The sequence below is a fragment of the Notolabrus celidotus genome, chromosome 18 (genome assembly GCF_009762535.1).
Source record: "Notolabrus celidotus isolate fNotCel1 chromosome 18, fNotCel1.pri, whole genome shotgun sequence".
Lineage (NCBI taxonomy): Eukaryota > Metazoa > Chordata > Actinopteri > Labriformes > Labridae > Notolabrus > Notolabrus celidotus.
Window position 1 is genome coordinate 14912531 of NC_048289.1, and position 25736 is coordinate 14938266.

The following is a 25736-nucleotide window of genomic DNA, read 5'->3' on the forward strand; positions in this document are numbered from 1 at the left end:
GCGTACAACTTTACGCACTTCCTAAACCTTGAAGAAGACTGTGGGTCCCTGCAATTTGCCTCTGTGTGTATTATTTTGGAATTATCTGGCAGTCGTTGTCCTTACTTATACTAAACTAACAGCATCATTTATGAAATGGCGTTCGCTTTCCCAGTGTGGCTTGCAGTCCAGGAGGAGCTCCTTGGAAATGGCGACTCTGATTCTGGGTCAGTGAGCTGTTTCGACGAGTTTGATGATGAAGCTTTGTTTCGGATGTTCCACCTCAACAGACCCTGCATCGCTTTCATTCTAGATGCTACCCGCATCCGCATGAAAACGGCGGCTCTGAAGAAATCCACGCTGTCTCTCGACGAGATGGTTATGGTGACACTGAACTATTACGCACACGGAGCCTCCTCCACCTCCATCCTGCAGAGGGTCGGACAGACCCAGTCGGACTGCCTCGCCATCATTAGTATCATATCCGGGGTCATCGCAGGCATGTCGGATCAGTTTATCTCATTCCCACTGGCACACGATGCCAAATGCAAGGTGGCATTCAAGACGGAGAAGTTATGTGGGATTCCCAACGTGCTGGGCGTCCTGGCTGCTGCGCACTTTAGAATCAGAGCCTCCCCATACGAGGACACGTTCAGGTCCTTTGTGAACTCTTGGGGGTACACATCGGTGGTGAGTCAGATCATATGTGACTCCGACGGAAACGTACTGAGTGTGGAGAAGTGCTGCTTGGGTAGGACGTTTGAGCAGGAACTGTGGGAGTCGTCTTTTAAAGGGAGGGAAATGGAGGAGGAAATACACGGACCCTATTGGGTTATTGGTAAGAAACAGATTAAAGGAGCAGAAGATAGTGAGTGGGAGTCTGTTTGATCATAGGTAGAAAACATGCATGACAAAACATGAATCCTACTCAAACCTTGCCAGTGTATTTTTAGAGTGAATTTCAATGTAAACTAAAGCTCATGTACATTACCTCATAAGTTTCCCTCAAATGAACCCCTAAAGCTCTGATGAAGAGTGTGTGACTGGTGCTGCAACAGACAGACATTAGAAATAGGTTTTAATGCCTCTTAGGGACCTACAAAAGCAAACAAGGCTGTCGGCATCAAGGCCGTAACCAGGATTTGACAAATACCAGGTCAAAATTTGGTAAAGATTGCACACAATTTTGCATACAGATGGCACAGTATGCACTATTTTCTGACACTGAATACCTCAACCATGGATATTTATCCTCCCATTTGTTGCTGTATTGTAACAGTCTCTGACCAAACTTCCTTTGGGGGTAACTGTGGCTTTGATTAATCTGCTTGTTGTTCAGAAGGCTTTACTTCTCATCATTTAGCTTTTTATTTTTGTACCTGGCAGGATCCCATTCATGAAGACAGGCTCCCCCCCTCTTCTGTCATCTCTCTTCCATCTTTGTCTCCCTCAGTGCTGCTCTCCCTCTCTTGTCCCTGTGAGTCTGCTTCACTCTTTCCCTCAGCCTCCTTTTCTGTGTCTCTCTGCTGTTGATCTGCGTTATCAACACTTCTGCCTCCAAGCTGTTCTCTTTCCGTTCCTTCATCCACTGTCTGTCCCCATCTCTCCTAACTTGTCTCTCCTGCTAAATTGTAAGGAGGATCGTGAAGTTAAATAAAATACACCTCCTTCATATCAACATTGAGACACATTTAAATCATTCAAATACTAAATAGTGACAGCACAAGAGTAAAAGTAAAATTTAGGTTATACAATGATCCTATTACTCTTACAGTTGGTATGTTGTTAAATTTAGGCTATATAAGTATGATTGCCACAGAAAACCTCTATGGTCATTACATTGTTTGAACTGGATGAGGACAGTATTGTTTGTTTAACATCAGTGTGTGTGTACAGTATATGCTACGAGGATAATCCTGTCCTGGGTGGGGAACTGTGGGCAGCACTTGACTTCTCACTCACCACTTTTCTTATTTTTTATCCCCCTATCATCCTCTTCCTGTCCTGTTGGGAATAACGTTAGATGTAACCGAGAACTTTTATTGCGTTACCTTGGCTGTTGTAGCGGTCTGTACATCAGAAATCGGTACAAATCTAGCAGATTTTTGAGACAGCCCACCCACAAACCGCTACGATTACCAAAGATTGTAGAGTATATTTGCAGTCATTTATATCACCTTCTTTTTGTCACTTGAAAAAAATACAGAGGACATGACCTCGGTGTCCTCAATGGTAGTTACGGCCATGGTCAGCATAAAGATTGAGGGCCCGTGTCCACTGACAATTTACAATGGCAGCACCCACAACCTCTATTTTAGAGTGCTTCATACAAGCTTACTGTCTATAAGTTGTCCTGCAACACTTCCACTCCCCTTAGTAATAAACAGTGAGTCCATTTTAAAAAGCACTGAGGGTTTCTTATTTGCATTTTTTTTTAGATGAAATGTGTTCATTTCTCTGGTTGAAAAGATAAGATAAGATATTCCTTTATTTTGTTCCACAACAGGGAAATTTAAAGTGTTACAACAGCAAAGTAGATAATGCAAAACAGTATAAAGTAAACAAGAGCCTATGAAATAGTAATTATTAAAAAATATTAGCAATTAAAATTAAATAAGTACAATAAGCATATCTTGCGAACGTATATACACATCTAAATAAGTAAATTTACAAATGTTTACAAAACCAGGGATGCGGTGAAAAAGTGTGCACAGATTAGTAGCAGAGTAACAAGTTATTCTAAAACAGTCATATTCCAACAGAATACAGATATTAAGACTGCAACATTTTGTAAACATACTGTACAATCCAGTCATACTGCATCTCATGGTTATTCATTTACAATTTACAAACAGAAGTCATTGGTGACAGTAGTTCAGTTTCCACTCATGTAAATGTGTGCTCAGTAGATGATGCATGTCTTTTTAGTGGGTATTCAGCTACAGAAACGGTTGACTGCTTTATGACAGTCTAAATAGAACACTCATCCCGGGTTGAGTAATTGTGGTTTCCTTTGTGTAGGCGTACACATTCAGTTCTCCAATTCTGAGTATAGATTCAAAGGTTGTTACCTTGCTAGTCCAGTATTAGGTTAATCATTTTTTCTGATGCTGTTTTAATTGTAATCTCTTGTGTTTTTTTTAAAGGGGGGAAAGGCTACAACTTAAGCAAACATGTCCTGACTCCTTTGTCAGAACCTGCAAATGATAGCGAGACCCGCTTCAACGAGGCCCACACAAAGATCCATGATGTCATGCAGACAACGCTCTGCTGCATGAAGAAACGTTTCAGGTGTTTGATGCAGCTCGGTTTTGCACAAGAAAGTTCTTTGAATAAAAAGTCTAACATCATTAAGGCGTGCAGCGTCCTGCACAACATCGCCAAGAAGTTCTCCGTGCCTCCCCTGTCTGTTGCTGGTAAAATTGAGCCCCTGCATCAGGGCAAGGCACGTTCAGAGCCAGAAATCAACCCTGAGGCTTTGAAAGCCAGACAGGAACTCATCAAGGCTAAATTTCTCAATGTCTCAAGTAGCAGAATTCCACAGAGTGAAAGAATCACAGAGAACGTGTGAGCAGAACAGGTATAATTACTTTGTGAAGTGACAACTTGGTGACCCTTTTCATGGACAAACACAGGGACCAAGAGTTTTTTTCACTTGTGCTAATGCTGTGTGATATCTGTTTTTTTTTTCAGCTTTGTTGCAACACATTCAGGCATATCCCGTGAATAAAAGTATTTTATTTCTTGAAAATCATTCTGTTCTTCCTACATTTCTTCATGCAATTTATAAACATTCTTTTGTCCTCTGAAGTTTTTCCCCTCATAATAATAATTTACAATCATTATAGTTATACACACTGAAAAGTTAAGGAATAAAACTTAAATATAATTTGAGAGCAGCACACATCTACAGTAAATATACAATATATTTTGTCAAATTTACAGCGTTTAACCAAACTTAGCATGTAGAATTAAACATTAGCTTTTCATTTAGTGCATTGAGACTGACATTCTAGTTAAGCTTGGCTGCCGTTGTTAAACTCTCGGAGAGCAGTAGCGTTCACATACATCATGTCGTCATTCTCATAGATGTTCTCTTCGCTCTTCTCATTCTGCTGCAGAGTGTCCATGATGCATTGGTGCAAGAAAACATACTGGGACTGAAAAAAAAGAAAAGAAACCACAGCAGCTGTCACAGCAGTCATTTGAAAAGCAGAACTCTGAGAGTGGAGTGATATAAGCAATATGATCTGCCTGACACTTCCTTTTGCACATTTTACCACAGGGTGAAATGGTTTACCACAATCTGCTGTTTTGGGTAGATATGCACAAGTCTCAGGTGATCTTGTCACAACCATGGCATTGGCTCTATTTATGTGTGTGTTCATACTTTGTGTATGTGTGTAAAGAAAACACAAAAATTAGCAGATTTGCATGTAAAAGTTAAAATGGCCAGTAAATGAAAATATTAACTTATTGTTTCAGAGGATGCAAATGCACAACAACATTAACATTTCAGTTTTACATGTGTTTTAGTATAGGGAGCAGCAAAACAGACCCAACCCTGCACGGATAACCTAACAAAGGAAGTGGAACCACAGCCTGTGGCAAAGTACATATTTTTACCTCTGTTTGCACCATGTGCGGTCGACTCAGCCTCATTTTGTGCACAAAGGCGTTGATGCCCACTGCTCGTTCTTTCTCAAGTTGCTGAAGTAGAACATCCAGGGCAATGATGGTGCCTGTCCTCCCCACCCCAGCACTGAAAGAGACAAGACAAAAAAGGTGATCTAATTCTTGTCAGAAATTATGCTTGTCGGGTACTTCTAATGGATTTGAAGCAAATCGTTTTTTACAATATTTCTCATTTGCTAAAACACATTTCTTAACATCCACCACGCTTTTCTCAACACTATAAGCACTAAACCCAATTATCAAACTACATTCACCAAACCTCTGAATCTTCCTGCAAAACCAAACAATGTTGTCAGATCATACCTAAAGTCAGTCAAAATTAAAAACAATACTAAGCAGTCCTTACACAATACGTGAAATTTTTTTAAAACACAATGCTCAGGACATGAAGCTGCAGAAATAATATTTATTGTTCAGGAGGCTAAATGAATAAAAAAAAGAAATCCTCTTTGAATGTAGAACCTGTATACAGTAAAATTAAAGACAAAAAATATATAAATGAGAAGCACATTACAGTGTAATCCACAAAATCAAACTGAAGTGCTTACAGTATCTACAATCATTCAGACACGTATCAGGTCTTCGTGATGGGTCAGGCCACAGGACTTCACCCACATCACAGGCCACATTCTCCCTGGTCAGGTAACGGGGGGGAAAAAACCCTGGCGTGCCGGATCCAGGCTTATATTAGTTTCCTCACATCATTAGCCACAATTGTGATCAATTTTGAGTCATTGTGTTTAAAGCTGTGACACCTGTGCTTCAAATGTGTTTAACTTTTGCTACCTGTGCTTACCATAATGCAACACAACTGCATCACAGTGCAACATGTGTTTTAGTGAGTGAGAATGTGTTTGCAAGTTGTGTCTAACCAGGTGAAAAGTGCTTATGGTTTTGCCAAAAGAGTGACTGATTCAATACATGTTTTCAGGCCGCTAAGGAATTTGGTTCAGACAATAGGGTTTAGTGTTTTAGCAGTTGAGAAATACTGTAATCATGCTACTCAAAGACTAAGTTATAAAAGCTGTCCATGAGCTTTCCATTATGTACCTGCAGTGAACCACAGTAGGTGCTCCAGTCCCTTCTCTTTCAATGTGCTGTCTCACCAGTCCTCTGAACTGGATCAGGACTTGTGTGCCCTGTGGGACTCCGTGGTCAGGCCAGGCTGTGAAGTGAAAATGCTTCACTGTACGCTCCTCGGAGTAGTTTTTCTGTGAAAAAGAAATGTATAGTGGAGTTAAAATACTGTAAGTCTACAATTCTTAATGAGTGCATGTAAATTTAAGTTGTCACGCATCCTTCTCTTGGAAGTCGATTTTGTACAAACCAGCTTTTCTGCTGTCAGTTCTACCAAAACACGTTTACTTATTTTTCAAAAAGGTACTTTTGGTCTTAAAGAGCTAAAGGTGTACACAATTACACTTTTGAGTTATACTGTTATCTAAAGATACAGCTAATTAAGGTATATCATCAATGCTGTTCACATGTTTACGTACATGTTTCAACATAAATTCCCTCAATGTCCAGTAGAGCTCCTTCTTCTCAGACCTGAGCGTGACCGCAAACTCTCCAAAAAGGCAGGGTTTTCTGTCTTCAGGCCAGTATTGTTCACACTTAGTCTGGGGAATGGATACAGAACAGAATTAAAAGATTAAAAAAGGACTGAAAGTTTTTAAAGGTACAGGATGTGGAAAATAGAAATGATTAGTTTATCTAGCGGCCAGAATCTACATTGAAATGCTCCCTTGCTCACTCCTCCCTCCTGTAAAGCAACAGTGACCTTCAAGGACAAGAAGCTCCTGTGATGCCTGAGTATGATCCTCCATTTATCAAGATTTTAATACCAAAAACATATGGCACTACAGATGATTCTGCACACAATGACCAATCTCTTCTTGTGTCATTTTCCTACAGCAACTCAGTAAATTCTAAAACACTAATGTTACCAATGCGTCCATTCTAGACTAATGTAGAAACATGGCAGTGCAAGATGGCGACCTCTATGAAAGGGGACCCACTCCTTATGTAGATATAAAAGCCTCATTCTAACTCATGAGTATGAAAATCCATTTCTACCAAGTCTGTTCTTTTAAGTGGTTCTAAATTCTACACACTGTGCCTTTAAAACGTACTCATGGGAAAGGAGCAGAATGTGAGGACACAGTAGGACACTTTAACTTTAACCATTTGTGAAAATGTCAGCCATAAGAGCAAATGATTCACTTCACATACAATCTGGAATTAAAGATTCAACTTCTACCTGAGGACTCACCTTTCCACTCTCTTTGCAGTTGGTTACCATGACAATGCCTTTCACCCTCTGCTCCCAGATCATCCTCCAGAAGTCATTGATTGTGGAGGGCAGAGGACCCTGAGTGGCAATGTACTCTCTGTTATTGTTGTAGCCCTGAGAAGACATTTTTGGTCACTGCATGGTGGTGTTCAATTATTACAAAAAGCCCTTTATTAAATGATCATCAGTTAATGAGTGATACCTACTGGCATATAATTGGCATTAATGTAGTCTGGCATCCCAATTGCACCTGATGAGGTTAGCTTCACACGACACCAGTCATCTAGCAAGGCATAACAACAAATGGTTGCACCACAACAAAGAAACAAACATCCACATCTGGAATGAATCAGTGGATCTGAACCATTGTATGAGTGTTTATAGCCCTGATAGCTTGATCCAGCTGTCAAAGCGCAGGCTTACATGGCAGGACGTTGTTGAAACGATTCCTCGGTTTGTTTTCAGGAAGATTAGCATCCTTACGTGTCTGCTCTGTGCCGACAGGCATGAGGCTCTTGAATGACACAGCAGGTGATTGACACAAAGGTCAACAGATAACAAATTAATGCTGAACTTTAAACAGGAAGTTTTTACATATTTACTGGAAATCACAAGAGGAAGATTGAGAAACAATAAACTGTTTTTATATACCTCATATTCCTGGCTGAAACCTCTATTCTCGTCCGCACTTAAGTGGTAGACATGGTCGGCAAATTTGGTCACAGAGATAGCTCTGAAAAAAATGAATGAATATAAGAAAAGTAGTGTCACATAATGCAAGAAATTGACATACATAAAGACAGAGTAAGGATTGATATTAATCATGAATAGAAAATATTTTAACAGCATTACTTTTACAAGTTAATGTTTTCCAATACCTACTTTTCTTTCTTTTTCCACATTTTAAGAGACCGAAAGCGTAGTAAACATCAGAGAGAATTATAAAAATTATACTTACTTGGGCTTTTTATTGGTTTGTTTGGTACCACCGATGAATGATTGACTGTGGGGGAAAAAGGAATTAGATTCAGTAACTGAGTCTGATTCGGTACAGTTTAGATTGAGATAATTTGACTACGGTCACTGAGGCAGAGCCAACCTGATTAAATCCGGTCTTTTCAACAAAATGAAGGCAGCCAAACAGACCAGAACAAGAAAAAGGAGCACACCCATTACTGACCCTGCAATGACCCCTGCAGAGAGAAATACCTGAAGTAAATGCTCTGCAACAGAAATTAGATACGAATATGCGGTTCCTATTTATATCATAGTGAACCACTGAATAGTCTTTGTATTAGAAAGAGAAACAAGAGGCAAGTTTGATACTAAACAGTACAATGAAAAGTAAGAACCAAAGTCAATGAAACTTGTACTCAGAGTAAAGTTCTATACTCACCCCTGGGATCAGTGGAACATTGAAAAGCAAACGGTGCAGAACTCCTTTCTCCAGATAGTGTAACAACAGACATCGCATATGTTTTTGCAGGTTGGAATCCAGGTATTATGACATGTTGTTCTCTGTTATTAGAAGAGTGAGTTTCCCCATTCACCTTCACCTTCACTCCAGTCCAGATGCCAGCCAGCGTGTCCCAGGCAATGTAGACAGAATATCCAGATGCCCAATACTCACAGTGAGGCTTTATATCTGGAGGAACTGCATGAAAGAAAAGGAAAAAATATTTTGTGGGATCTTCAAAAACACAACACATCCACCAATTCAAGCATTTAAATACCAAACACAGAGGTTTTATAAGAATTCCCTTAAAAAAATGCACACAATGTAAAAAAACCGAATTGTTGAGAATCATTCAAAATTGTTGTAAATAGCACTTTCTTCTACTTGTTTGAAAGAAAGGGTATTTTGTTGAAGTGTGCACGCATTTTTTCCTCAGGGTTCATTAATTAATTTCAGGAACATGAAGGAATATGATCAAATGGATTAGTACTTACTGATGGTCACTGCGTGGCTACACTGATTAAAGTGTATGGAGTTTTTCTCATATTCCAGATACACCTCGTAGGTTGCTCCAGGATAAAGGCCAGTAAACGACACAATGCCATCTTCAGAACTGACATGAGTTTGTGATTTGTTTGTTGCTGTTGCATTTGTAAACAAGCCTTCAATCGTTCCTTTGATCGACGAGTTTGTAACATGCCAGTTTACATTTGCACAGTTTATGGCTGCAATGAATGATAGCAGATGATTACCTTTGGTTGGTATAGTTTGCAGAAAAAAAAAACACTCAATCTTTCCAGAACCAGGACTTGTATGTTCTTTGTCAATTTACATCAACACTTTTAATTCAAACAGAAAAAGCTCCTGTAACAGCTGTTCTGTATGTACCTGTGACTGTGAAGTCTTCGTAAGCAGTGCTGTTGAGTCCAAAGAAACCTGTGCTCACGCTGAATGGATACTCTGTCCCAGGCTTGAGAGAAGAGATTACTTGTGATAAAACATCCTGTGATCCTTTATGGTTGAAAACCTTTCCATTTATTTTGAGAGAGTAGCTCCAGTCTTTCCGCACACTCTTCCACACCAGGGTTACACTGTCCACAGAGCGTTCAGTCACATTAACTGAAGCCACCATTGAGGGAACTGATGAGAAAAAAAAGCCTTCACTCACTGCAAATAATGTGACTCTGAAATCACAATCTTCAAACAATCACTGTGTGTTAGAACATTTAAAATTAGGAAAATCAAAAATAAATTAAATATGATGGACTGGCTGAAATCATCTTCAGTCATACTTCAAAACGTTTAGTTTTTGTGTACATATTTCTATTTGTTGGCAACATTGATGTTTGTCGAACCAATTTAAACTGGTCTGTGCTATATAAAACTAAACCTGGAGAAACACTAGAGGAACAAAAAAATACTGCCACAGTAAGAAATAATGAAAGAAAAAAATCCCTTTGTTAGATATGATTGATTTGAGAGCTCAGTTTAGGCTCTTGTTCAAGACATGTGAAGGAGAAAACATCTTACCAGTGGCAGTTATGAAGTTTCGTCCACTGCTTCTGACGTTTTCAAACAGAGCAAAAACTCTGAAATCATATTTTGTCCCGCTTTCAAGTCCAAGGATTTGATCTGATACTCGTTTATCTTCTGCTGATGCAAGGACAACTATCTCACGGCTATCAAACACAATTCTATACTCAAGGATGGCACCCACTTTTTTCCACTGCAGAGTGATGCTGGTTTCATTTTGTCCAAATACGTTTAACTCTTCTGTGTTAGGAGGAGCTGGGATTCAAAATGACGGAGAAAAGAGGAGTCAAATCTGGCATGTTCTTAGGATAGGATATACTGTTTTTCTTACCTATTAAAAACATGTTGAATTGATTTAACACAATATTAATAACAGCCATGTTATTAATGTATGATGTTATCATACAAATTTTATTTGAATAATATAAAAGAAAACCGATTTCTCACCAGTGGGTGCCATGATGGTTACTCCACTGCTTCTGACATTTTCAAACACAGTGAAGAGGGTGAAGTTGTATCTTGTTGTATTTGTGAGATTTTTAACTGTCACTTCATGTCCTTTTGATGCAGAGATGTTTATCTCATTTTCATGGTACACAAGTGTATAATCAAATGAGCCATTAACTTTGGTCCACTGCAGAGTGATGCTGGTTTCTGTTTGTTCAACTGATCTTAACTGGTCTGTATTAAGAGGAGCTAGAATGGACAGAAATAACAGGGAAGGATCACATTTTGGGGACAAAAACATGGATATAAATTAAGAGCTCATAATTTACATTGAACATTATTTTATAGGCTGTCAATAATAATTAGAGAACAACACATTTCAGAGGAAAAACATCTTACCAGTGACTGCAGTGTATTTGACTCCACTGCTTCTGATGTTTTCAAACACAGTGAACAGATCAAATTCATATTCTGTCCCGCTTTGCAGTCCAGAGACTGTGTATGTCACTGTATCTTCTCCATCTAGTGCAGTAACATTTATCTCACTTCCATTGACCACAAAAATGTAATCGAGTAGTTCATCCACTTTTTTCCACTGCAAAGTGATGCTGCTCTCACTCTGTCCCACTACTGTTATCTCTTCTGCGTTACGAGGAGCTGGAGAGTAAAGGAACATGGCAAAAGAGACGCCATACATTTAGATTTTTATAACAAAAAAGCTGACAGGATACCCCAGGCAAAATGTTCTTTTTTCAGCAGTATTTCAAACAAAGAAAAGTCATTATATCATATGTTAATGATGTTAATATTGCTGATAATACAGTTTGTATCAGGCACAGTGAAAACATTTAGAATAACAAATCATGCATTTTACCTGTGACTGCAGAGATGTTAAGTCCACTGCTTCTGACATGATGATACAGAGCAAAGAGACTGAAACTGTGTTTAGTCCCACTTTCGAGTTGGTCGAATGTTTTTGTCACCAGTACTTGTCCTGCCACTGCAAGGACTTCTACCTCTAGTTCATCAACCTTAAGTTTGTAGTTAAGGAGGTTCTCCACTTTATTCCACTGCAGAGTTATACTGGTGTCATTTTGTCCAACTATTTTAAGACCCCCTGGGTTTGGAGGAGCTAGAATGTAAAACAACATGGTGAAGAAACTGTTGAAAAATGTTATTTGCATAAATTAAATTCTTATCCTGTTGTTGATGTTTTTTCTGTTTTTGTTCCAAGCTAACTTGGTTGTGTATAAACCCATTATTAAAGAAAAGGCAAACATTGAGAGGTTGCACTTTATTTCAGTAATTTATCAGCAAAATTTAAGAAAAATTAAGCATTGTACATATCAATGAAAAATGTAAACTGTTTTAAAATGTGTTTTGGGTTATTTCTAGATCTTGTTTGAGGCAACAAAAGAGGGAAATGATTATCTTACCAGTGGGTGCCATGATGGTTACTCCACTGCTTCTGACATTTTCAAACACAGTGAAGAGGGTGAAGTTGTATCTTGTTGTATTTGTGAGATTTTTAACTGTCACTTCATGTCCTTTTGATGCAGAGATGTTTATCTCATTTTCATGGTACACAAGTGTATAATCAAATGAGCCATTAACTTTGGTCCACTGCAGAGTGATGCTGGTTTCTGTTTGTTCAACTGATCTTAACTGGTCTGTATTAAGAGGAGCTAGAATGGACAGAAATAACAGGGAAGGATCACATTTTGGGGACAAAAACATGGATATAAATTAAGAGCTCATAATTTACATTGAACATTATTTTATAGGCTGTCAATAATAATTAGAGAACAACACATTTCAGAGGAAAAACATCTTACCAGTGACTGCAGTGTATTTGACTCCACTGCTTCTGATGTTTTCAAACACAGTGAACAGATCAAATTCATATTCTGTCCCGCTTTGCAGTCCAGAGACTGTGTATGTCACTGTATCTTCTCCATCTAGTGCAGTAACATTTATCTCACTTCCATTGACCACAAAAATGTAATCGAGTAGTTCATCCACTTTTTTCCACTGCAAAGTGATGCTGCTCTCACTCTGTCCCACTACTGTTATCTCTTCTGCGTTACGAGGAGCTGGAGAGTAAAGGAACATGGCAAAAGAGACGCCATACATTTAGATTTTTATAACAAAAAAGCTGACAGGATACCCCAGGCAAAATGTTCTTTTTTCAGCAGTATTTCAAACAAAGAAAAATCACTATATCATAATGTTAATGATGTTAATATTGCCGATAATACAGTTTGTATCCGGCACAGAGAAAACATTGTTTTCCAACCTAACTTGGTTGCGCATAAACCCATTATTAGGGAAAAGGCATTTTAGGCACTGACTTTATTTCAGTAATTTATCAGCAAAGTTTACGAGGCCCTTGGATGTAGAAAAAAAAAAGTTATTCAGTTCTCCCAATGGATATACAATGTCTCTATTGCAATTTTCATTTTGTAAATCTGATGAATGTAACCTATTGTTTGTGTCATGAAGAAGGGGGAAACAGAAATTATCCATGCAATTTGAAAATGCTAAATAAATCACTTGATCAGAACTCTAAACAATGATATGAAATGTTACTTACCGCTGAACGTGTCAGCTGTTGTTCCAGTGCTGTTGGCTGCATTAAATGTAGTGATGACAGTGAAACTGTATCTTCTCCCAGCAGTCAGAGGAGTGACCTCAAATGAAATTGAGCCTCCACTGGTATCATTGATAAATGTTTCCTTTGCACCGTTGTGTTCATATTTCAAAAAGTATGTTGAGATGTTGTTGACTTTGTCCCATGTCAGAGTTATACTTGTTTCACTCTGCTTCGTCACTTCAACTTCCTGGACATTATCGGGGGCTGAAAACAAATGGTTGACAGTTTCATTACAGTAAAAGGTTCAAATATTTTGGTCTCAACAACTAACGTTTATGACAGGTATTATTTATAACAAAGAGTACTACAGACATGTCATCAACCATGTCGAAGAGAAAAGGCAGCTCACACTTACGTCCAGTTGTAGTTAAGATGGTGGTTGGCTGTGTTGTTGCTTTTTGTGTCGTTACAGTTTCCACTGCTAGGGTTGATGTGTCCTTTGCTGATTGTGCATTGGTGTCAGTGACAACCTGGACACAGAATTAAACACTTTAAAAACAAATAGAAGGAATTGTAAAAAAGCTCATTGGTCATACATGGTTGGGAAAACTTGAATGTAATCTGTGTTTATCTTCAAGAAAGGTTACTTAACCATCATGGTGTCATACCCTAAAATACATTTACAGTAACAGTAACCTATCCCCCAAGTTTAGAACAACATGACTGTTTAGAGGTGTTTTACTCTACTTTTAAGTTGAGAATTATGCAAAACTAACATTAATGACAGGCCTAAGGACCTTTTCACAGAAACATATTTTACAGTTGGAGCCTTAAGGGGACGTCTGAGGTCTAAACTGTAAATTTTTCCAAAAATATTTTCAGACTTGTCTTTATTTTACCTCTAACTCCATATTCACACTCAGTGAAATACCTCAGATACACATCTATAAGAGCTGGAGGGAAATATTAAAGCAGAAATAACTGCGAACCACAGATTTTTATTTTTGAAAATGACAGAAAGTCACATTCAGTAAACCCAGATATTTGTGGACAATTTGTAGTTAAAAAATAAATCTCCCATAGGCTTCACATTGTACCAAATGATAACCTAAAAATACCTTCCTAAAAATGTGGACTATTATAAAAAATATCGTCATATTATCTTAAATTAAATACATTCATAAAATGCTGAATGCACAGCTTTTGTTTATGTTTTATTTTGGGTCATTTCCTCATACATGTTTCTTCCTCAGAGGAAGTCACTGAGAAAAGATAACTGCTGCTGGGAAAGAATTAATTCTCATTTCAATATTTCACAATCTGAAAAAGTCCATCATTATCAAGTTGTCCCAGTCTTGTTGTTTTATGTCTACTTATATTTCAAACATTGTAATTCTGTGATTGAATCCTCACTGTAGTTTAGATTCTATAGTTGGCTTTTGTTGAGGGTTACCTTCTCTGGACTGAAAGTTAACTATCTGATTACTATCAAAGCAGAAGGTTAAAGAATTACTTACCCAAAGTAGACACAGGAAGACACACAGCAGCAACTTGTCAGAGATTATCTTGAAAGATAAAAGCTTCATTTTGTAATGGTTTAAATCTATGTTCAGATTGTGAACTAGTTATTTTTTCGTTGTCCCATGATAAACTTTAAGTTTCTATCATAATCAGTATCAGTATTTCTCCCAAGTGTGTTGACAAAAACAACAACACTAATGACTAGCGAAGAAACTCTTTGTGCCTGCGCTGAGGTGGTCGACCTCCAGAGGTGTTGACTTTTAATTCCTGATCATGTCCTCCCACTGTAGTCTCTGGTCCCTTCTCACGCTAGCAAGCAACTTTGTACAGCTGCTTCTCCTTTTTGGCCTTGTACAACCACAGAGACCTTTGCCCCGCCTGTTACTTCCTTATTAACGGTCAAAGTGTCTCCCGTTGACATATCTATCTGCGGTAATTGCCTTATATTGCCTTTAATTTTATCATGACCACTTTGAGGTTTGTGGCCCTGTAGCTCTAAAGTGCATGGGTTCAAAAAAGATGCTTATTTAATGAATCCCCAGTCAAACAACTGTCTATTTTCACAGCACAATAGATTTGCTTTTGCTTTCTTCAGGCTGTATTGGGAGGCCAGAGATATTATAGCCTCCTTGTGGTTGAGATCTATAAGGAACTGTGCTTTGACAAACATTTCCAATGGTGACTGTTTATGATGCAGAAGTCCATAAAAGTGGGGAATGTCAAAGAATACAATGTCTGGAGTTCTCTATCTGGTAGCATGACAGGGAAGTTAACCATCATAAATGATCACAGTTCTCCCTTCGAATTACGTAACAGAATATGATCTGTCTTTTAAAGAGAACATTTATTTTGAGGCTCTGTATATTGAGAACAAGCAGTAGTTGTGTTTGGAAGTATATCCAAACAGTCTGCATGCAAATGTACTGTTTTTACTGTGTTTTGTATATGTCTGCATGGAAATTTTCTATTTTATAATGACTTGCACTGTCTATGTACCGACAGGTGAACTAAAATAGTGCTCATTTATGGCTTTCATCAAATGTCATCAGGATTTCACAAACACATTTTATAAATGTTAGTTGGCTAAACTATTCTGAATGTCATTACATTTTTACTTAATAGCTTTAGCTCCAGCCTCATTTTTCTAAAACTAACCTGTATAAGAGCTGAATACAATCTTATCATATACGCCTCTATTTAAGTAGGCGTACTAACAGTTTGACAACTGTTTACAACAACATTGCTCTCTAGCCAATAAGTGTTCTAATAGCTTTGTAAGCAGGAAAATTATAACTTCAAAACAGATTTTAAGTATAATTACAACCATATCTTTTATAGTGATTTTGTGGGTCTGTCTGTTTTTATTTTTATTTTTTATTTTTTATTTCATTTAACCAGGTTGGTCCCATTGAGATCAAAGATCCCCTTTTCAAGGGAGACCTGGTCAAGACAGTCAGCAATGAGAAACACAAAAGTAGCCTGCAGACATAGACTCATAGGGAACCAAAGTATAATTTACAAGCACAATGTTTGTCGCTGAAAGAGCAATTACCTAGGAGGAAGTTGTAACAATGTCCACTAAAAACAACAACATCCTAAAGATTCTACTTTAAGGTCTTTCATTTTAGATTTAGAAACATTAAATGGACAGGCCCCAAACTATTTGAGTGACCTTTTAACCCCCTATGTGCCTGGATGGCCCCTCAGGTCTGTGGATGCATCTCTGCTGGTTGTGCCAAGATCCTGCCTTAAAACAAAAGGTGACCGGGCCTTTTCAATCAGAGTTCCAAGTTTGTGGTACTCCCTGCCACTGACAATTAGACAGTCCACAACCTTAACTGCTTTTAAATCCTCACTAAAAACATTTTCAGCTGCTCTGCATTTAGATCTCTCGTTTTGCTTCTGTCTTTTTTCTTCCCCCTGTTTGCACTGTTTTTTATGCTTTGTAATTCTCTGCTTTTTTGTTGTGAAGCACTTTGTAACCTTGTTAAGAAAAGTGTTATGTAAATAAAGTTTATTATTTCATTATTATATAAGTGACACCAGATCCTTGAGTTTCAAGCTATAGGCTGAGGGTGCATAATACCTAAAATCCCTTTCCCAAATGTCTGTTCGAGCTTTTGGGACAGATAGCATTAAAAGTCCTGGGAGAGAAAAGGCTCGAAATCCTCGCTCATTTTACGCATTTGTCGCAATTATGCATTGTTTGTTTAGAAGTTCCATTAGTTATGAATTCTTCCAGACCTCTTGCTTGTTTCCTCTATCAAAAGGTGCCAAGATTGAGCTCATACGTATTGTGTATGATAATAAGATTTCACATTGTATACGAGTGTTATACTGCCCATTTGTGGTGCAGTTACAGTAGAGCTAAAATCTAAAAGCTTCAAGTAGCACATAATGATGCATATCAAATTTTCCAACTACCAAGATGGACCAGTGCAAGTTTTATGTTTGTATCAAACAATGTCCCTACATTTCATGCTTTACTGAGACATTTGATGTATGCATGTATGTGTTGCTTAGCTGATTCAGAAAATGAAATTTTAAGGGAGCTCACTCAGCCCACATTAAGTGACACAAGGTATTTTTCTTGCTTTTGGAAACATTGGAAAAAATGCATTTTTATGCCTTAATGAAAATGAATGTGTAAACTGTTGTCAAATGATCTTTTTATTTCTTGCTGGACATGTATTTTACTCATTTTTGGTCATTTATATTACTCTTGTGCTGATATGGACCAATGGGTCTGAAACAAAGTATAATCTATACCAGGGGTTCCCAAAGTGTGGGTCGGGACCCCCTGGGGGGTCGTGAGACACAAATGGGGGGTCATGACATGTCTTCCAGAATGTTTTTTTTTTCCAAGTTATTTAAAAATATTATTTTTTTTATTTATATTGTTTTCTTATGTTTATCTTCCTTTTTGTTTTTACTGTATTATTATTATTATTATTTATATATTTTTCTGTATTTTTTGTATTCATTTATTTTTTCTTCTCTTTGCTGGTTTTGTATTGATTTGTTAACTTTTGGTGGACAAAGAAATACTGAAAAAAATGCAACAAAAAAAAAAAAGTAGAATGACAAAAGTTATCTAAAAGATAGTACATTTTACTCATTTATAGTAAAAAATAATATCGACAAAAATAGTAGCTAAACTGGAAATAAAACCTTGAAAATAGAAAATGTAATGAGTTTGACTCCTAAGTTTAGGGTTAGTGACCAGGTAATTATCAAAAGCATCAGTAGCAGTAGGTTAATTTATTCAATTGCACAGGAAACACAGCCACATGCTCATATAGGTAGGCTAACTTTCTGCAGACCAGCTAAATTAAGCCACATTAAATCACTTTGAGGGACAGTGGGAGTCTATGGCGCCTGTATTTGGGGGATGTTTGGGAACCCCTTGTCTATACTTTGTGTCATGCACACCCAGCTCAAAAGGTGGCAGCAGAGATTCTCCAAGCCTGTGATCACACAAACGAGCCAACATTATCAGGGGAGGGGGGCTGCAGCCTGGTGTGTAAACAAAGATAAAGCCAGCTAGAATAGCGAGGACTACTATCACAGAACAAGTAAGTGAAGGAAATGAGCAAAGGAGGCATTTAACTAGAAAACAGGCAGGCTCATCTGTTGGGTAATTCATGTTCAGTTGATGCTAAGCTGGAAGGCGTGCAGCTTCAACGAGGTTGTTTGTTTGTTTGTTTGTTTGTTTGTTTGCACATCAGTCACTGTTTCTTTGTGCTTTTACTCAACTCTCTGTTTGAGTTTTTGGGGGTAAGAGTTAGTAGTGGCTTTATTTTGGATGAATTCCTACATGTCCAGGTTGTTTGAGCTTCAGTTCACCAAGCCTGCTAAGAAAAGATGCTAACGTTAGCATAACCACCTGACCAGAAAGGGCTCAACCCACCTGAACCTAAATCTCATAATAATGCATGACGACTGTCTGGCTGATGTGTGACTAAAGCTGATAAATATCGGCTTCATTGAGGCAGGCTAGTAAAGAAGAGCAGCAAGGTTATAAGGTCACTTCAGAGGACAAGTGCACGAAAGTGTTGGTAGCAGAGTTAGCTGTCTGAAAGAGAGAAGGTACTTACAAATGTTGACTTTAGTCTGCTTCAAACCAGGACACCGACCCCTCTAAGGTGAAGTAACTTACACTTCTTTGTCTTTCTTACAGAGATGCAGTCTGTGATCAAACAAAACCTCCATTCGGAGACTGAAGGAGACATCAACAAGCTCATCAACCTGAAGCTCAATGCATCCTACACCTACCTTTCTCTGGTATGACATGTTAAACTTTGACTTGATTCTGCAGAGTCAAGGTTAAACATTGAAAAATTAAACCACAGCTAATGATAGAATCCTTCTTTCTTATAGTTGCACTTAAATTCTTATACTGTGTCTCTTTGTCTTTTCCAGGGGATGTATTTTGACAGGGATGATGTGGCCCTTCCAAATTTCTCCAGCTTTTTCTTGGAGCGCTCGGTGAAAGAGAGGGAACAAGCTGAGAAGCTGCTGGAATATCAAAACATGAGAGGAGGAAGAATTCTGCTTCAGAATATCGCTGTTAGTACACAATGTTCTATTTCACAGGCTGGCTTACAAAGCTGTACGAGTGTTAAACTTTGTATTATTATGTATTTTTATTTAGTAAGCATTAAATCTGGTTTGTTAGTTTAATTTATATTCATGAAAACGCATTGTTTCAGTCTACTTTTCATAAGTTTTAGTGTTATTTATACATGTTTTGTAATATTGGATACGTGTCAGGGGTGAGACCCAAAAGGACATTTAAAGAGTGTTGTGTAACAACCTAAAACATAACATTAAGAACACATCAGTCAGTGTGCTTGTGTCATATATGTATACAATACATTGACAAAGATAGAAACATTTTCTCTATAATTTTGTTTTACTTTAGTCAGTTTTGTAAGTGGACAATAGTTTTGGTTTGTTATTGTTTTAATTTTTAATCCGGTTAACAAACATTATTTCTGATAATCTACTTTTCGTTATTTCTCAAGTTTTTGTTACCCATAATAACCTTGGTTTGGTTACCTATTTAAGCTTTTTTCAATCAAGCTTGGTACATATCTAGTTATAATTATTTCTTTCTTTCTGCTCCAGAAACCAAGTAGGGAGGATTGGAGAGGTGGTCTGGATGCTATGACTTTTTCCCTGGACTACCAGAAGTCCTTGAATACATGTGTCCTCGATGTGCACCGCAAAGCTGGCAGCCACACCGACCCTCATGTGAGTCTGGCACTGTTTGATAGTCAAACTGCCAAGTTTAACTCTCTTTTCTAACTGATAGTGATTGTGAAAGTCACAGGACGCTGTTGCATGGTGTTGTAGTTGTGTGAAAAGAAAAAAAAAAAGTGGTATGTACTGAGCATAATCAAAGTCTGGAATACTTTATGGTTACTTTAATGGAAGCCCTAAGCGAACATTCAAACAATTAATTAAATGTATTTTATTGTGATAATTAGTACATTCATTTGTTTTCTTGCGATCTCAACTTAGTGCTGAAACACTGGTATTCCCAGAGTTTCAAAAGAACAAAACAAAACATAATTTAGCTTAAATTACCTCCTTAGTGTGGGCTGTGACATCATGGCATGTGACAGGCTGGTCCATCAAAGCAAACAGCCTTTTTTTTTGTTATGGATTGCCAAAAAAAACTCCCTTATCATGAGAAACCAAGCTTTGTTATCTCTAGGTAATGAGATAAATTAGCATTGTCATCCAGTTATGACAAAAATAAGTTGGGATCTTGAGAAAAAAAACTGAAATGATATTGATGTTATGCGAAAACCAGCATTGTTGTCTAGAAATAAGGAGATAAAGAAGTCAAAATCTTGACAAAATGTATGGAAATGACTTGTATTCACACTAAACCTCAGTGAATAAAACGTTTCTATGTCCAGTTAGGACTTCTGCTTTATATAGTCTGTGCCAAGTGTGTTAGTATAAACATAAACACTCTTTCATGGGTTTTTTCTTTTTACATCCTTCTATTTTTTGTCTTCCTATTTCTGTAGCTCTGTGACTTCCTGGAACAGCACTTCCTCATCGACAGCCATGAGACCATCAAAAAGCTGGGTGACTACATTGGCAGTCTCACCCGTCTCACCTCATCTGAGACTCAGGGTCCCATGGGAGAATACCTGTTTGATAAACACACTCTGTAAAAAGGTCACAGCAGCGCAGTGACATAAGCTCCACATTTCAAAAGCTAGATAGAAACAAGAGGGGAAGGTCCCTCTTTTTTACTCCGTTAAGAAAAAAGTTTACCACAAACTTCCTTCTTGTAGCTGTGGCACAAGAGAAGTTCTCAGCAAAGTAACAAGAAATACCTCAATTTATCTTACAAACCATACTAGAAAAATTTTCTCACTGATATGGTACTTAAAACTACCATTTTCATAAGCTGTTTCAATGGGTCAGTTCATTTGGAATCATCTGTATCACTTGTCATACATTCCAGTCTGTCAGGTATTGATATGTAAAAACATCTTTTTAAAATCAATGCAATTTTGAATCAAACAAAATAATTTAAATAAAGGGATTGTCATTTAAAGACTAAATAAATCAAATTATGCAAACCTTGATTTTTTGATTGTTTCTTTACAACCAGTTTGATGGCCTCTGATCATCTGATCTTTTGTAATCACTGTGTTTTTCCTCATGTCTAAACATATAGAACTTGTAATGATAACACAAGGACTTTGCCTACTCACTGCCGGGTGGGAGCTTATTGTTAAACATTAGCCTGCCAGACACTTGTGGTTAAAAATGTCCAATAAATTACATGTTCCAGCACTGAGAAGATTCAGCTATAGAGTACAGTGTGTCATGTGAACGAACTAGTTTTATTGTCCTGTTTTGTTTGCATCTAGAGCAGCATGCTAAATTGATATAATAAAATAATTGAGTTAATAAAAGTCTAATCTATTCAGTCCTAAAATGATTTAGCAGATCAAATAAGTTCTGATTATTAAAATAAACCCTGCTGCGACTGATGAAATATACAACAGTGCTCACGGAATATAAGCAGATTGCAATAGCTTAAGTATTTTGTGTGTATTCAGGATAAATCCAGAGTGCTTCAACAGTAAAAATCTTCCATCAATTACAACAGCCCCTCAATAAAAGCTCATGTAATCAGATATTTGTCACGGTGAGTTGTTTTTTCAGCTCTTTATTAATTGAACTATTAGAGGAAACTGTTTCATGTTGGATTGGTGCCCCTGTGATCTGCAGTTGAAGCGATGCAAACACGTGGCAGCATGCCTGCAGATTACGCTTCACAGTGCTCTAAATACGGATATGTGTGTGTTTTGTACAGTAAAACGGTAAGCCAAGCGATGGGCGGGATGGAATATCCTCTCTCAGTGAAAGTTGTGTGTAGATTGACTGTGAGGACAGCTATGCAGAGAGGATTAGTGAAGGGCTGGATGCACACAATCTCTTCAGTCTAGTGGATGAACAAACACCTCTCCTGAGTGTTAGGAACAATTTTCCTATTCAATGAGGGGGAGCCTTACATCTTCCTCATCTCCTGAGTGAAATACTTTTTTACTGAAAGGAAATGTATGAGAAGTTAATAGTTGCTCTTTAAGCATCTCTCTGAAAAGACATAAAGCAACAGATGTGTTGTCAGTATTCTAATATTGGGAGGAGGGCTAGAGGGGGATTAAATCACAACGCTGCTCTAGTGATTTGCCAGCGCTTGAGCTTTGATGGAAAGGGTTGAAAAGAGCATGTCAGTCAGAGTCAACAACATACAAAAGGATGTGAAGGGTGTGAGGACAAAAGAGAAGCAATAAGAAAAAGATTTTAAACGACACTGCTTCAGAAGTTCTTGGGTGTAAAGGATAGTAAAGGAACATATCAGGTAAGAAAAACGAAGTCTTAAACTTTTCAGGTTTTGGTTGATTGAATAAGCATTACATTTGATAGGGGAAAAAAAGAAAATGTAATGACTCAAACATTGTTTTTGACATAGCCACTTATAGCTCCTGTCGATCTCTCTACTGTTTTTGTGTGATGATTGAGAAAAAAACATAACCCCCTTTGAAACAGCTGATAAGACTCACCTATGAATCTATATAGAACTGCTGATGTTTTTATTAAATCTAATTCAGCCAATGTAATGATTCTTCCTGAGTAATTTTTGTTCTTTTACTTGAATAAAATGTGAAGACTGCAGATCACTGGATATGTTATGCTTTGAAAACACACTTAAATGATGGCCGTGGACAACATGCATTCTCATAAAGTAATTTCTGCACTCATAAAACTCTGTAATGATAACTGTGGGACTTTGCTTATTCACTCTCAGGTGGAAGCTTAGTGTTTAACACTAGGCTACCAGACACTTTGTGGTTGAGAATATCCAGTAAATGACATGTTTCCGTACAGATAAGATCCTACTGTAGAGTACAGTATGTCAAATGAGTGCATCATAGTCGGAGGATGTCCTGCTCTACCTTGTACTTTGTCTCTGTGGTGCCTAGTGCAATACAGTGCTGATATACAGTATAAATTACTGTTGTATAAAACATATTTGATTCATCCTGGTTTTGCTGTTTAACTTGCACTGGATCCATACAATAAATAGATGATAGGTTTTCTTTTATCTGAGCCCCTGAGTATCTTTTTAAATTATGATAAAACCAAACAGCTGTTCTTCATGAAAACTCTGTGCACAGGAAAAAATGATGAAGGAAACCATCCCTATGTATTGAAGCTATGAGGATCTGGGATTTTGGATTAATAATGTAGCACCAGAGTTTAATCCAGTTACATGCAGAGACAGTGAAGGGAGGAAAATGGGGATGGAACAAACAGGGTAGTGAACGTCTGAGTTATGGGAGGAGGAGATGACAGAGAGAATGAGAGTAACAGAGGGATTAGGGTCAGCCATGTTGAGCATCTGGCTTAGAGATGTCCTATGCTCTCCAACTGCACTGCAATGCATGGACATAGAGATTACATAGAGTACATATGAAAATGTGTTATCTCTCACTATAGGGCCAAAATAGCAAATGAACACCATCTGAATGACTGCTCAGACGCTTTTGTTTTCACAGCTGACATGAGAGTGGCCAGTGTTGGTGTCCGTGCCAGGAGGGCTGCAGAGTCACCCGAACCAGAGTCAGAGGAGGCAACAGAGCCAGTTCATCATGAGCACGCAGAACACCACACAGAACACCATGAACACTCCCACACAGAGCATCACCCTGCACACGACTACAACCACATGAAGGAGAAGTTTATGAATGAACTTGGTCACCTGCCAAGTGAGCACCGTCTCTTTGTGGTCAACAAGAATACATGAATTGGTGTATTTGTCGAATAAGTTCATATGTTGCCAATATGAACCAAATATATTTATTTTTAGTGGAAAGACAAAATCAAACAGCCTATTTATTTGACTTTATGATTGGTTGATATGACCACACATTCACCACTTCAGTCTAGCTTTATTATGTAAATCGTAAGTGTTTCTTGGAGGTTCAATATATGTTTAAATATTTGTAGAAATGATGGTCCATTTCCACACAAAGCCCTCTGCTTTCAGTGTTTCAGTTAATTAAGCATAGCAAAGATAATTTTTTCAAAGGAGTATTACTTATTTCTAACATTGTAGATAGTGAACAACTGCACAACTGCTGCAGTGCTTACAGTGAGGCACTTAATGCTGGAGAGTACTGTTGTTGTAGAGGGACACTCCTCAGCCAGGAGTGTGTTATTATCAGATTGTGGTAAAGGGTGTTGTTAAGATCCCACATGCTTGTCAGCAAACCGTCCCAAGATAAACACATTTTTAAATAATATCAGGTTCATGGAAGTGTGTGCTAAAGGACCCTCAAATTGACTGTTAGAATCACATCTATTTTGAGGACATTACATATTAACCCTCCTGTTATGTTCATTTCTCTGGAACAGCAATAATGTTCCTGGGTCAATTTGACACAGGGCATATTCAATTATCCAAGTGTCAGACCCCCCCCCAAAAAAACGATACACATTATTATTAATCAAATTTTTAACTCCGTTACTAACCAATTAAATCAAGGTTTAGTCCATTGGTGTTCTTTAATTCTTACAGATCATGGTTCACTGATGATAACTCACTCGTTTTTCGTTCAAATTAATGTTAAAACTTTTTTAATATACATTGTAAAGCCCTAAATATAAATACAATGGTTTTACATGACATTGATTTTATTTTACTTTTTATTTTTTATGAAGTGATGTTGATAAATTAACATGAGACACCTCTTCTGTCACATGCTGCCCAGATTTTTATGCTGCATTTAGCTGGTTTGGAAGGCATATATTGCCTATAATAGACTTTAAAAAGGATCAATTTGACCCGCAACATAACAGGAGGGTTAACTAAGCTAGTTTACATCAAACCCTCTTACAACTTTGGTGAAGCTCATTGTTGTGTTGTAAGAGCAAACTAAGTGTTGAAAGTGGTCTTTTCTTTTATTTCTATTTTAATGTGAGAGTATTAAACATTCATAAAACATCTTTGCAACTCTCAGAAAATGTTTGTAAGAATCAAACATACTTTTTGCTTATTTTGTTTTTGATGTGTAAGAGGCCAGATTCTTTCCTCAGTATGTCAATGTACAGGACACCAGAGGATAGGATACAAACTATCAAACGTTATGTACTATCTGACTCTGTAATTCTGCATACAGTGGAGACATATGTGTGTGAATTCAACTATTTTTTATGTTGCAGTTCCTATGTGGGCAGTGGCTGCCATTGTTGTGGTAGTCCTGGTTTTGGTGGCATGCTTCATCTTCTGTGTTTTCAAAAAATGCTTTGGAAAAAAGAAAAAGCCCAAAAAAGTGAGAGAGAGGAAGACAGGTCGCCGCAAAAAGGAAAAGGAAGGTGATGGAGAGGCAGGAGAGAAGGTCTGTGGTCTTCGATTATCTAGTCTTGTGTAATCTTACCTGATGTAAATGTTGATCTTCATGCAGCATTTCCAATGCATTGGGGCTTTTGTTTTGTAGGAGGGTGAAGTGAAGAAGCAGGGGGAGGAAGAGGAGAAAGAGCAGGAAAAGCTGGGTAAGCTGGAATTCTCATTGGACTACAACTTCACCGACGCCCAGGTATGTCCTACGTGGAAACAATATCCATGTTAGAATATTCATATGGGATGTACACACTTATTTTAGGACCGCATATGTGAT

The 25736-nt window shown here is 37.8% G+C and overlaps 4 protein-coding genes across 15 annotated transcripts in view; 3 read left to right on the forward strand and 1 right to left on the reverse strand.

The window, feature by feature from the left end:
* On the forward strand, positions 1–3733 carry si:dkey-197c15.6 (putative nuclease HARBI1). The gene is made up of 2 exons (XM_034707813.1): positions 1–817; positions 3126–3733. The coding sequence occupies exons 1-2, from the start codon at positions 136–138 to the stop codon at positions 3548–3550; spliced, it is 1107 nt and encodes a 368-aa protein (XP_034563704.1). The 5' UTR covers positions 1–135; the 3' UTR covers positions 3551–3733.
* Positions 3698–25736, reverse strand: part of LOC117829957 (receptor-type tyrosine-protein phosphatase H-like) — a 26204-nt gene continuing 4165 nt past the window's right edge. For 7 of the 10 annotated variants that reach the window (XM_034707805.1, XM_034707804.1, XM_034707801.1 and 4 more), the window contains 22 exons: positions 25497–25662; positions 13412–13526; positions 12997–13260; positions 12239–12496; positions 11840–12088; positions 11278–11535; positions 10803–11060; positions 10404–10652; positions 9954–10211; positions 9312–9563; positions 8918–9148; positions 8364–8621; positions 8067–8160; positions 7926–7970; positions 7619–7700; positions 7391–7481; positions 7174–7250; positions 6947–7081; positions 6171–6293; positions 5725–5885; positions 4606–4741; positions 3698–4139 (listed from right to left, as the gene is read on the reverse strand). In XM_034707805.1, the coding sequence (XP_034563696.1) occupies positions 3996–4139; positions 4606–4741; positions 5725–5885; positions 6171–6293; positions 6947–7081; positions 7174–7250; positions 7391–7481; positions 7619–7700; positions 7926–7970; positions 8067–8160; positions 8364–8621; positions 8918–9148; positions 9312–9563; positions 9954–10211; positions 10404–10652; positions 10803–11060; positions 11278–11535; positions 11840–12088; positions 12239–12496; positions 12997–13260; positions 13412–13526; positions 25497–25526 (3768 nt within the window). In that variant the 5' untranslated portion in view covers positions 25527–25662 and the 3' untranslated portion in view covers positions 3698–3995. Of the gene's footprint in view, positions 4140–4605; positions 4742–5724; positions 5886–6170; positions 6294–6946; positions 7082–7173; positions 7251–7390; positions 7482–7618; positions 7701–7925; positions 7971–8066; positions 8161–8363; positions 8622–8917; positions 9149–9311; positions 9564–9953; positions 10212–10403; positions 10653–10802; positions 11061–11277; positions 11536–11839; positions 12089–12238; positions 12497–12996; positions 13261–13411; positions 13527–14513; positions 14851–18614; positions 18809–25496; positions 25663–25736 lie in introns of those variants that run through there. The other 3 variants (XM_034707810.1, XM_034707800.1, XM_034707809.1) reach the window with 3 other exon arrangements.
* Positions 17960–21125, forward strand: zgc:56095 (uncharacterized protein LOC406286 homolog). Of its 3 annotated transcripts, none has more exons than XM_034707818.1 (5): positions 17960–18092; positions 18698–18801; positions 18940–19086; positions 19648–19773; positions 20562–21116. In XM_034707818.1, exons 2-5 carry the CDS (start codon positions 18700–18702, stop codon positions 20709–20711), a joined length of 525 nt encoding a protein of 174 aa, XP_034563709.1. In that variant the 5' UTR covers positions 17960–18092; positions 18698–18699; the 3' UTR covers positions 20712–21116. The 3 variants fall into 3 exon arrangements, with proteins under 3 accessions (XP_034563709.1, XP_034563710.1, XP_034563711.1); XM_034707819.1 differs by having other exon boundaries at positions 18092–18205; positions 20562–21125; XM_034707820.1 differs by lacking the exon at positions 17960–18092 and adding an exon at positions 18464–18606 and having other exon boundaries at positions 20562–21125.
* syt5b (synaptotagmin Vb) overlaps positions 25174–25736 on the forward strand; it is a 2195-nt gene continuing 1632 nt past the window's right edge. The window contains exons 1-2 of the mRNA XM_034707823.1: positions 25174–25457; positions 25560–25655. Coding sequence (XP_034563714.1) covers positions 25248–25457; positions 25560–25655 — 306 coding nt within the window. The 5' untranslated portion in view covers positions 25174–25247. The remainder of the gene's footprint in view (positions 25458–25559; positions 25656–25736) is intronic.

Excerpts from the sequence above, each read along its gene's own strand:
- si:dkey-197c15.6 (XM_034707813.1), top strand. The coding sequence starts at position 136 with ATGGCGTTCGCTTTCCCAGTGTGGCTTGCAGTCCAGGAGGAGCTCCTT. Across the intron at positions 818-3,125 it reads CGGACCCTATTGGGTTATTG|GGGGGAAAGGCTACAACTTA; the intron begins GTAAGAAACAGA and ends TTTTTTTTAAAG.
- zgc:56095 (XM_034707818.1), top strand. The coding sequence starts at position 18,700 with ATGCAGTCTGTGATCAAACAAAACCTCCATTCGGAGACTGAAGGAGAC. Across the intron at positions 18,802-18,939 it reads CCTACACCTACCTTTCTCTG|GGGATGTATTTTGACAGGGA; the intron begins GTATGACATGTT and ends TGTCTTTTCCAG. Across the intron at positions 19,087-19,647 it reads TTCTGCTTCAGAATATCGCT|AAACCAAGTAGGGAGGATTG; the intron begins GTTAGTACACAA and ends TTTCTGCTCCAG.